We start from the raw sequence: 12,535 nt of genomic DNA on the forward strand, positions 1-12,535 counted from the left end.
TTTTGAAGAGTTTTTCAAGATGAAGAGAAGTAGAGAGGCCAAAAGGTTTAGGGAGAATTTCTAGAGAATAAATACAAGGTAGCTCAAGACTCTGCCACCAATGGTAGAACAAAGGGGAGGAGACTGAATGTAAGGCAGTCAGGGGACCAAAGGATGTTCGAGGGTAGAGAATGGCGGAGGAGGTTGTGGATATGGGATGGGGTGAAGCAGTGGAGGGATTTAAAAATATGGAAAGTATTCAATGCATAGAGTCATAGTGTCGTACAGCATAGAAACAGGCCCTTCGGCCCACCGCGCCCGTGCCGATCATAATGCCTATCTATACTAATCCCACCTGCCTGCATTAATTCCATATCCCTCTATGCCTTGCTCATTCAAGTACCTGCCCAGATGCCTCTTAAATGTTGCTACTGTTCCTGCCTCCACCACCTCCTCAGGCAGCTCATTCCAGATACCCACTATTCTTTGTGTGAAAAATTTACCCCTTTGATCCCCTTTAAACCTCCTCCCTCTCACCTTAAATCTATTCCCTCTAGTTTTAGTCACCCCTACCAGGGAAACAGACTCTGGCTATCTACCCTATCTATGCCTCTCATAATTTTATATACCTCTATCATGTTCCCTCTCAGCCTCCTTCGCTCCAGGGAAAACAGACCCAGCCTATCCAATCTCTCTTTATAACTCAAGCCCTCCAAACCAGGCAACATTCTTGTGAATCTTTTCTGCACCCTCTCTAGCTTAATCACATCTTTCCTGTAGTGCGGCGACCAGAACTGCACACAGTACTCCAAATGCGGCCTAACCAACGTTATGTACAATTATAACATGACGTCCCAACTCTTGTACTCGATGCCTCGGCAGATGAAGGCAAGCATGCCATACGCCTTCTTCACCACCCTGTCTACCTGTGTTGCCACTTTCAGGGAACTATGTACTTGCACCCAAGGTCTCTCTGCTCAACAACACTCCCCACGGCCCTGCCATTCTGGGAGCAGGGTGTGTAGGTCACAGAGGAGGGATAATGGGTGAGTGAAACTTCATAGAGGAAAGGTTATGAGTGGCTGAGTTTTAATAGTTAAATGAACAGAAGGTGGGGGATAGGAGGTAAGTAAATGGTGAAGGAAGTGATACTAGAGGGACCAAAGTGTGGATAAGAGTTTCATTGAGGCTGAGGTGAATGCTATTGTAGAGATGGAAGTAAGCAGTCTTGCTAATGGATAGGAGTTAGTGTTTGAAGCTCAAGTCTGGATCAAACAGAATGCCCAGGTTTTGAGCTAATCTGGGCAGTAAACTTTGACCTGTTCATAACTATGATATGAACTGACTGTTTAGAGGGGATTGGGATATCAAGGGAGGGTGGAGAGATGGAGCTTAGAGTCACCACATAAATACGGAAGGGACCCAATGCCTTTGGATAATGTCACTGAGGGGCAATGTGCACGTGAGGAAGACAGAGAACTGAGATAGATCCTTGGAGGATTCAAGAGTTGATTGTGTGTGGGTAAAAAGAGAAACCGTTGCTGAAAGTGCATTTAATTTTTTTAATTTGTTTTCAGGATTCACTAAAACTCTGTGTAAAATCTACAGTAGTAGGTATTGATGGCAGGGACAAGCCAGGAGACAGCTTGCCAGGGGGCGAGATCTGCTCCTCTCTCTGCTGAGGATGACAGAGGTGTACATTTCAGGGGCCCAGCAATGAGAAGAAAACTGTTTGCTTCACTCAAGCAGTTATATCAGCTATTGGAAAGCTTGCCAAGGAGATTCAATACCAAAGCTGAAAGTGTGAAGGAGTCCACTTCTAGCCTGTGTGGTGTCAACTCCCAGGGCATCAATACTCTACAGCCTACCTCTGAGAGTGTAACCACCTCCAGGAACACTGTAGCTGTGCTGTCACAACAGGAGCCAATGGTTTAGTGGAAGCTCAAATGGCTGGCGCTCAGAATCTGGGTTCAAACCTCTGCTCTGACTTGGAGGGCAGATGTTCACCTTGGAGAGGCAGGTGTACACCATGGACATATTAAATGTTAAGGGCTTTCAATGTGTGACTCATCATTACAGTCTGCTCACCTGCAAATCAATGGCAGTGCTGAACCACAGCCCCATGGGAATGGCAGTGGGAATGGGAGCGGCATGTGTGTTGTTCTCCAACAGCATGTCTGCTTCCTCGCCACCCCCTCAATCAATACCACGCAAAAAACAATAGAACAGGATACCTTCTTAAATGGCGAAAAGCTAGTAACAGTGGATGGCCAAAGAGACTTGGGGTCCAGGTACATAGATCATTAAAAGTCATGAACAGGTACAGAAAATAATCAAAAAGGCTAACGGAATGCTGGCCTTTATATCTAAAGGACTAGAATACAAGGATGTAGAAGTCATGCTTTAACTATACAAAACCCTGGTTAGACCACACCTGGAATACTATGAGCAGTTCTGGGCACCACATCTTAGGAAGGATATACTGGCTTTAGAGGGAATGCAGTGTAGATTTACCATAATGATAACTGGACTCCAAGGGTTAAGTTATGAGGAGAGATTACACAAACTGTACCTGGTCTCCTTCATTTGGGAATGTGATTTTGGTTCCTGGTTTCCAGCCTTGTTTAACCTGAATGGTCAGGATCTTATCCTTAATGCTTGAAGTGTGACCATCTTCGTTCATAATCTGATTAAAAAATAACAAAAAACAGGAATTTTCATTAAACACTTCATACTATTAACAAAATAACATTGTAATCAATTCAGTCAGAAATGTATCATTTCTCTTAATTAAAGGATAGTTCCATATTTTTTCAGACCTATAAAAAATACAATGTTGTCCTTGGAGGATGTAGTAAATGTCATAGATTTTATTTTGGTTTTCTGCTTACCAAAAGGCTGGAGCTATACAGACTGGGAATGTTCGCATGTTAAAAACTAACTGAAATGTATGAGCTGAGTCAGCTGATCTCTGCCAGGTTGCGAATAGAACCTTCAATTGACCTCCTACCTGGAGGGAGTTGGGAATGGCGGACCTGCAAGGAGCCAACTACCAAGAGTGGAGAAAGAGAAACCCAGGCTTGGGGCCTTCACCTACCTGGAGGGAGTTGGGTGTGGTGGTGGCGGACCTGCGAGGAGCCAACTACTGGGAGTGGAGAAAGAGAGACCCAGGCTCGGGGCCTTCACCTATCTGGAGGGAGTTGGAAGTGGCAGCAGCAGTGGTGGACCTGCAAGGAGCCAACTACTGGGAACGGATAAAAAGAGACCCAGGCTCGGGGCCTTCACCTATATGGAGGGAGTCAGAAATGGTGGCAGCAGCAGCGGACATGCTAGGAGCCAACTACCGGGAGTGGATAAAGAGAGACCCAGACTCGGGGCCTTCACCTATCTGGAGGGAGTCAGACGTGGCGGTGGCAGTGACAGACCTGCAAGAAGCCAACTACCTAGAGTGGATAAAGAGAGGCACAGGCTCGGGACCTTCACCTATCTGGAGGAAGTCAGAAGCAGCGGCGGAGGACCTGCAAGGAGCCAACTACCGGGAGTGGATAAAGAGAGGCCCGGGCTCGGGGCCTTCACCTATCAGGAGGGAGTCAGAAGCGGCGGTGGCAGTGACTGACCTGCAAGGAGCCAACTACTGGGATTGGATAAAGAGAGACCCAGGCTCAGGGCTTTCACCTATCTGGAAGGAGTCAGAAGTGGCGGCAGAGGACCTGCAAGGAGCCAACTACCGGGAGTGGATAAAGAGAGACCCAAGCCCGGGGCCTTCACCTATCCGGAGGGAGTCAGAAGCGGCAGCGGCAGCAGCAGATCTGCAAGGAGCCAACTACCAGGAATGGATATAGAGAACGCCAGGCTTGGGGCCATCACCTAAATGGAGGGAGTCAAAAGCGGCAGCAGCAGTGACAGACCTTCAAAGGAGCCAACTACTGGGAGCGGATAAAGAGAGACCCAGGTTCGGGGTCATCACCTATCTGGAGGGAATCAGAAGTGGTGGAAGCAGCAGCGGACCTGCAAGGAGCCAACTACGTCTATGCGTCAGAGTTTGAAAAAAAAGTCAAACCGTGACATCACAGGAAAGCAGCGAGTTGATTGGCTGTTGAGCATTGCTGCTTAGGGACTGAGTCTAAACAACTAGGAGTTTGAAAATGTTAAAAAATATTACGTAGAAATAACAAGTAACATGTGAGTAGCTGGTGAGACATATCTTTTATTTTAAATAAGGTTTATTAATATTGGCAGGTTTTATTTACTATTGGTGAGATTATTACTAATAATGGCTATGTTTTAGCATTGGTAGGGTATATTAATAGAAGTAAGGTAGATTAATATTGGTAAAGTTTAGTATTAGCAATAGTAAGGTTATTATTACTATTGGTAAGGTTTATTATTATTGGTAGGATTATTAGTTTTTGTGGCAGCATCTGTGGAGAGAGAAGCAGAGCTACCGTTTCAGGTCAGTGACCCTTCTTCAGAACTGGCAGATATAAGAAATGTAAAAGATTTTAAGCAAGGAAAGCAGGGGTGGGGCAAGAGGTAACAAAAGAGGTGTTGATAGGACAAGCTCACAGAATAGCTGACCAGAAGGTCATGGAGCAAAGGCAAAGAATATGTTAATGGTGTGCTGAAAGACAAAGCATTAGTACAGATAGGGTGTTAACGGACTGAAAACTGAACAGCCACAAGCACAAACATGAAAACAAAAGTAAGTAGGCACAGTAGAAACAAACTGAACAAACTAAAATAAAATAAACACAAAAAAAGAAAAAAAACTAAAAATGTAAGTAAAATGGGGGGCCCATCATGCTCTGAAATTATTGAACTCAATGTTCAGTCCGGCAGGCTATAGCGTGCCTAATCGGTAAATGAGATGCTGTTCCAGTGAACATCAATGCAAGCTCGAGGAACAGCACCTCATTTACCGATTAGACACGCTACAGCCTGCTGGACTGAACAGTAAGTTCAATAATTTCAGAGCAAGACGGGCCCCCCATTTTACTTTTATTTTTAGTTTTTTTCCTTTTTTCTTTTTTGTGTTTATTTTATTTTAGTTTGTTCAGTTTATTTCTACTGTGCCTACTCACTTTTTTCATGTTTATGCTTGTGGCTGTTCAGTTTTCAGTCCATTAACACCCTATCTGTACCAATGCTTTGTCTTTCAGCACACTATTAACATATTCTTTGCCTTTGCTCCATGACCTTCTGGTCAGCTATTCTGTGAGCTTGTCCTATCAATACCTTCTCTTTTGTTACCTCTTGCCCCACCCCTGCTTTCCTTGCTTAAAATCTTTTACATTTCTTATATCTGCCAGTTCTGAAGAAGGGTCACTGACCTGAAACGTTAACTCTGCTTCTCTCTCCACAGATCCTGCCAGACCTGCTGAGTATTTCCAGCGTTTCTTGTTTTTATTTCAGATTTCCAGCATCCGCAGTATTTTGTTTTTTTATTATTAGTTTTATTGGTAGCAGGGTTTATTCGCAGTACCAAGGTTTATTATCTAATAGATAGAGAAATGACAGGAATGCTCCAACCTCGGGAGTGCACATCCTGTGCTATGTGGGAACTCCAGGACATTTGCCATGTCCTGGATAACCATATGTGCAGGAAGTGTCATCAGTTGCAGCAGCCTGAGCTCCGGGTTTCAGAATTTGAGCAACAGCTGATGTCACTGCGGAACATCCGTGAGGTTGGGAGCTTCGTGGATAGCACATTTATAGATGTGGTCACCCCACAGCTTAAGAGTATGAGGGAAGAGAAGGAATGGGTGACTGCCAGGCAGTCAAAGAGGAACAGGCAGGAAGGAGTCCCCTCAGTGCATCTCACTCCCCAACCAGTATTCAGTTATCAATACTTAGGAAAGTGATGGTTCATCTGGCGAGTGCAGCCAGAGCCAAGGCCAGGTCAACACAGGTGGATCAACTGTATAAGGGGGTACAAGGAAGATTGGAAGAGCAACAGTGATAGCAGACTCGACAGTCAGGGGAACAGACAGCCATTTCTGTAGCCGCAGACGTGGATCCAGGATGGTGTGTTGCCTCCCTGCGGGTGGTAATGACCTGGAACTCGCTGCCCACAAGGGTGGTGGAAGTGGAGACGATCAATTACTTCAAGTGGAAGTTGGATGGCCACCTGAGAGAAATAAACTTGCAGGGCTTTAGGGATCGAGCCGGGGAGAGGAACTGACTACATAGCTCCATGGAGAGCCAGCATGGACTCAATGGGCCGAATGGCCTTCTGTGCCATAAATGACTCTAATGACATGAAAAATGCCCTGAGTTGCCAATCCTGATTGCTGTCCAGTGGGCAGTGCTGGGAATCGCATAGCCAAGACCAGGAACTTGGTCTGTTGGTAATCAGATCCATGCACCTATGTCTTAACTACCACTTGGCAAAGATGATTTGAGCACCAATATGTGCACTATCACATGTAACAACTCTGTCTCCCCAACAGACATTTTAGTTTCAGGTGATAAAAACAGACCTTTGTGGAGGCGAGATATTCTAACTTAATATACAAATTATAATTTCTCTTTCAGCATCCATAAAAAGAACTCTCCTCACCCAGTGATTTAGTGAGTAAGTGTACCACCTATTGAAATACTATGTCATGCATGCCTGAAGGTCTGAGGCTGAATTTCTGATTAATTCTGAGTTAGTTGATTTCAGTCGGACAATAGTTAGAGTGCTGTAGTTAGGCTCACTGGATCCATTCCCCTGCAAATCTTTAATCCCAACCTGTGTAATAAGTAAAAAGTACAACAACTATAATATTCATGGTAGCTCATTGAAATAATAGCACCATACCCGGCGTGAGATTTTGATCTTCTTCATACATCCATGATACAAGTCTTCTAAAGATAAATACAGATCCTTTTCAATAGGAGGATCTTGTTTCTTAACTCCTCGACCTCGTAGCCCTCCAAATCCCACGCTTATCTCTCCTTTTGAATCAAAAAAGTCTGCAATCAGAGTAAAGGGTGGTAACCTTCAGTAATGGTAACTGTCACAGTGCGCTTGATGCATTTATTACAATTTTGCATGCTTTCTTTGAGAGCTTTTCTGACTAAGTTCACTTCACCTTTCAATTGCCTGTAAAAATAATGCAGCTTGCCACATAGTACTATTGCATTGTTTAAAGTCATCTCATGCCGTAAGCGAAACATGGATACCATAATGTAGATTTTGCAGCCAGTGGGCTGGGTTCTGTCAGTGGTATGCAGATGTGTGGAAAACAGGAAACTGTTGTCCAGTCATCTCACCCGCTGTTCAGACCTTGCCAGATACTTTTCACACCGTCAAACTGTGAGTTCCCAGTCACTGGTGGATTATATACCGGAAACTCACTCTGAATATCCTGAAGAGGCTTGATCCTGGAAGATTTTTCAAGGTCAGTTGTGCATGACTTGGGTGGGCACAGTGATGTTCCTGCTACCACAGTGTTCAAATTCGAAAATGTTCACATTACATTCAATTTTAGCATTTCCAGAGTCTGTACTTCAAGGTACAAAACAAACTGTTTATAAATAGCACTTTCAAAATATTAAACCTTCCAGCTGAGAATTTCCCTCTTGGCTGCTGTAAAACAGAAATCATGGTGGGACAGAACTTCTGCCTGCTTGGCAGGTGTGCATTTACTGAAGTGGAACATTTTTTTTGTGAGCTCCCAATGGATTATCTCCCTGCACTGCATTTTCATTTTTAATATGTCTCCGTCATCCCTGGCAATGCTGGGTTTCTACTATATACTTCTGATAATTCAAAGTCATTTTTAAGCACTCAAAAAAAGTAAATCAAGCAATATAAATAACCCAGCCAAACAGCAATTTAGTGCTTAAAAAATTGAATTATCAGACAAGTTGAATTAAGAGGAGTATTGGCATTCCATGCATGCAATGTTGCTATGGCAGTAAGGACAGAAAATGAATGCATGATGTCACTCTGGCATTACTATCATTATTTTTGGGCAGGTGCTTCCAGAATTCAGCAGAAGCTTTACAATGAAAATGTCTAATGCGATAGAATGGGAAGCGACCAGGTGAGGCAAGTCCCCACCCCTGTTTTCCATCCTCCCAACCATATGTCCAAAAATGTTAACTAGCTCCATTATTAATTGTAAAAGTATTTTATATTTGGGGCTGTAGCAATTGTTTTATTTTCAAGTCTAAAATTGTGTTATGGGAATTTCCAACATGGAAAATCATTTTTAAAAACTGACCATAATTGAGCACTAAATTGGCCATCTTACTTCAGTGAAGCCACAGAAATAGTTGGAATGGTAAACAGAGGCTTTGAAACTAGTGCAGAGGCAGACCGTCTGAAGTTGAGGTTAAACACATTGATGGACAGAGTAAAGGAAGATTTACTTTGTTCTGTGACTTACCTAACCTGGGAGCAAAAAGTGAAAAATTAACACTGACATCCCTGCCTCAACAAAAAGCAAAAAAATACACACCTGAAAAGTCTCTTATTTATTAGAAGAATTATTTAATGTCACTGCATCATCCAGGGAGACATGACACTTTGGGCTGGATGTTAAGAGTCCGTCGCCGATTTTGGCGCCGAGCTCAAAAAATGGTGGCCCGCCCATATGGACGGGACACCAAAGAGCCGCCGTGATCTCAAGTACGGTGGCTCATTTAAACAGCCTGAACGGCCTGCACCCCCACCCCCCAATCTTGTGGAGGGGGATGGCTGTCCCTCTCCGGCAATGGCGTCAGCTGCCTGTGCACAGGCGCTGGCGCCATTTTTCAAGGGCAGCCAGCCCTGTTAGCAAATTTAAATTTTTAAAGAAATATCCCCCCAAAATTAAATAAATAAATTTCTAACACCCCTTTCCCACGCCCCAATAACAATTTCGAAAAATATTTGCCCTTTCCCCCCCCAAAACACCTTTACATCTGATCTTCCCCCCACAAAGTTTAAGCTTCAACTCTTCCCACCATCGCCAACACCCATTACATGTATTTGATCCCGTCTACATTTCCCACCCCCCCCCCCCCACCCTCTGCACTGGCAAACTTACTGCCACACCCCTCCCACCAGTGTGGCGCTGCGGTTCCCCAGATGGGGATCTGAAGGCGTGGGGGTGCCTGCCATTGCGCTGAAGATAGCGGCGGGCCAGTAAGATTCCAGGTGAGGGTATGTTAATTTATTTATTTCATTAATTTACTTATTTAAATGTGTCCTGTCGGCCAGTCATGAGGTGGGGGCCCGCCATGGAGCCTCGCTGCCAGGAGGATCAGGTGGGGCCCTGCCAACGTTGAGGTCCACAGCGGGCCTCATCTGGACCAATCCTCAGGCCCCCCACTGCCACGGATCACAGCGCCTGGGGTTGGTAAAGTCTTTGAGTGGAACTGATATTACCAACTATGGTTTCCATCAGCATTGACCCATCAAAGATCACCATCGTTTTTGTCTCTGGATTCTAATTCAATGTGGTCAGTTAATAAATTATATCACCACTGAGTGCTTGGCAGCACACAGCTGGCAAGGTGACACATTAATGGATGGCATTTGAGACTTGGATTGGCATTTAACAACAACTTATATTTGCATCGCACTTTTAATGTAGAAAACATCCTAAGGCACTTTACAGAGGGGAGAAAATGGACAAAAGGAATGAACAAATTGATACAGAGCAATCATGGAAGAGTCATCTTGGGTTTTGACAGCTTTTTAAAGATAGAGCAGAATTGATGGCGAGGTGGACAATGATAGCTTCAGTCTTCCCAATGTTAAGCTGGAGAGAATGTTGGTTTATCCATAACTTCATGTCAAGTAGGGAGTATGACAGAGGAGGTTGTCAATCTGAAACTAAATAGATTCCAGATAAAAGGCTGATGAAGAATAGTATTGTAGGTCATAAGAATATTGGGCATCAAATTCCTCAGCTGCTTGGACAATGTTACAAATAGAATTCAACTGGTCTGAGCTGAATGATGTAAGTTGTCATGTCAACATACTAGATTTTCACATGATTACCTCTCAGAACCAAGAAGAAATATCACAGACCTTTATCTTTTTGTAGGCTTTCACTTCTGTATGGAGACTGAGTGGGTTGGTTAGATATATCAAATTGTACATGGTCTGTGGATGAAAGATGCTTTACAGGTCGAATGCTCTTTTTGATTTTGTACTCAAAAAAATGCCAAATTTTTTCCACTTCTCATTTAAAGTTGTGAGACTTAGATACAATTCTACAAGAATTGCCTCTAGAACTTGCTTGAATATTTATTCTTTATAGATAACAGCTGAGTTCAATCCTCTCCTGTACCTGTTCCTATAGACATACTTTTCAGACTGGATGTCTGGTTTTTTTTTACTCCCCTCTAGCTCAGGGAAGAAAAATAAATGGATAAACATAGGGTGGAATATCGAAAAACTACGAACTGAAACCGACCAAAAATTAAATTCAGTACATGGGGTGACTTTCATTGAAAACTTTATTATATATATTATTTTATCTTCTTTGGCCTCCTCATCTCGAGAGACAATGGATAAGCGCCTGCAGGTGGTCAGTGGTGTGTGGAGCAGCGCCTGGAGTGGCTATAAAGGCCAATTCTAGAGTGACAGGCTCTTCCACAGGTGCTGCAGAAAAATGTGTTTGTCAGGGCTGTTACACAGTTGGCTCTCCCCTTGCGCTTCTGTCTTTTTTCCTGCCAACTGCTAAGTCTCTTCGACTCGCCACACTTTAGCCCCGTCTTTATGGCTGCCCGCCGGCTCTGGCGAATGCTGGCAACTGACTCCCATGACTTGTGATCAATGTCACAGGACTTCATGTCGCGTTTGCAGACATCTTTAAAGCGGAGACATGGACGGCCGGTGGGTCTGATACCAGTGGCGAGCGCGCTGTACAATGTGTCTTTGGGGATCCTGCCATCTTCCATGCGGCTCACATGGCCAAGCCATCTCAAGCGCCGCTGACTCAGTAGTGTGTATAAGCTGGGGGTGTTGGCCGCCTCGAGGACTTCTGTGTTGGAGATACGGTCCTGCCACCTGATGCCAAGTATTCTCCGGAGGCAGCGATGATGGAATGAATTGAGACGTCGCTCTTGGCTGACATACGTTGTCCAGGCCTCGCTGCCATAGAGCAAGGTACTGAGGACACAGGCTTGATACACTCGGACTTTTGTGTTCCGTGTCAGTACACCATTTTCCCACACTCTCTTAGCCAGTCTGGACATAGCAGTGGAAGCCTTTCCCATGCGCTTGTTGATTTCTGCATCTAGAGACAGGTTACTGGTGTTAGTTGAGCCTAGGTAGGAGAACTCTTGAACCACTTCCAGAGCGTGGTCGCCAATATTGATGGATGGAGCATTTCTGACGTCCTGTCCCATGATGTTCGTTTTCTTGAGGCTGATGGTTAGGCCAAATTCGTTGCAGGCAGCCGCAAACCTGTCAATGAGACTCTGCAGACACTGTTCAGTGCGAGATGTTAAAGCAGCATCGTCAGCAAAGAGGAGTTCCCTGTTGAGGACTTTCCGTACTTTGGACTTCGCTCTTAGACGGGCAAGGTTGAACAATCTGCCCCCTGATCTTGTGTGGAGGAAAATTCCTTCTTCTGAAGACTTGAACGCATGTGAGAGCAGCAGAGAGCTGAATTACAGCTGAAGAGTACATTTAAGAAATTCACTTTTAAAATATTTAACATCCAAATTAATTAATTAAATAGAATGGAGATGGCTGCGCAGGCAATGTGTTGCAGCTGTAGTATGGAGGAGCTGGTGGATGCTGGTGCGATCCACGGTGACCCCATCTGCAGCAAGTGTTGGCTGCTCGAGGACCTTCAGCTCAGGGTTGATGAGCTGGAGTCCGAGCTGCAGACACTGCGACACATCAGGGAGGGGGAGAGTTATCTGGACACTGTGTTTCAGGAAACAGTCATTTTCCTTAGATTAATTACATCAAATTTGGACCGTGGTCAAGGACAAGAGGGTGTGAATGCGGGTGAGGCAGGTATGGTGATCCAGAATTTATCTTTGGAGGAGCCTCAGCCAGTGCCCTTATCCAATAGGTATGAGGTTCTTGCTCCCGGTGTGGACGAGGACACAGGCTGCAGGGAGGATGAGCAAACTGACCACAGCACCGTGGTTCAGAGGGCCATTCAAGTGGGGATGCAGTAGTAATAGGGGATAGCATAGTTAGGAGAATAGATACTGTTCTCTGCAGCAAAGACAGGGAGTCCTGAAGGCTGTGTTGCCTACCTGGTACCAAGGTTAAGAACAGCTCTTCTGGGCTGGAGAGGAACTTGGAGTGGGAGGGAAAGGATCCAGTTGTCGTGGTCCACGTAGGTACCAACCACAGAGGTAGGACTAGGAAAGAGGTTCTGCTGAGGGACTATGAGCAGCTCAGGGCTAAATTAAAAAGCAGAACCACAAAGGTAATAATCTCCGGATTACTACCTGAGCCACGTGCAAATTGGCGTAGGGTAAATAAGATTAGAGAGGTAAACGCATGGTTCAAAGATTGGTGTGGGAGAAATGGGTTCCGATTCATGGGGCACTGGCACCAGTACTGGGGAAGGAGAGAGCTGTTCTGTTGGGACAGGCTTCATTTGAA

At 44.9% G+C, this 12,535-nt stretch overlaps 1 protein-coding gene across 2 annotated transcripts in view; it reads right to left on the reverse strand.

Annotated features, from left to right (window-relative positions):
- dnajb13 (DnaJ heat shock protein family (Hsp40) member B13) overlaps positions 1-12,535 on the reverse strand; it is a 73,003-nt gene that overhangs the window by 23,744 nt on the left and 36,724 nt on the right. For both annotated transcript variants that reach the window (XM_068033368.1, XM_068033369.1), the window contains exons 4-5: positions 6,782-6,936; positions 2,552-2,665 (exon numbers count right to left, since the gene is read on the reverse strand). In XM_068033368.1, coding sequence (XP_067889469.1) covers positions 2,552-2,665; positions 6,782-6,936 — 269 coding nt within the window. The remainder of the gene's footprint in view (positions 1-2,551; positions 2,666-6,781; positions 6,937-12,535) is intronic.

Source organism: Heterodontus francisci, chromosome 6, assembly GCF_036365525.1.
Source record: "Heterodontus francisci isolate sHetFra1 chromosome 6, sHetFra1.hap1, whole genome shotgun sequence".
Lineage (NCBI taxonomy): Eukaryota > Metazoa > Chordata > Chondrichthyes > Heterodontiformes > Heterodontidae > Heterodontus > Heterodontus francisci.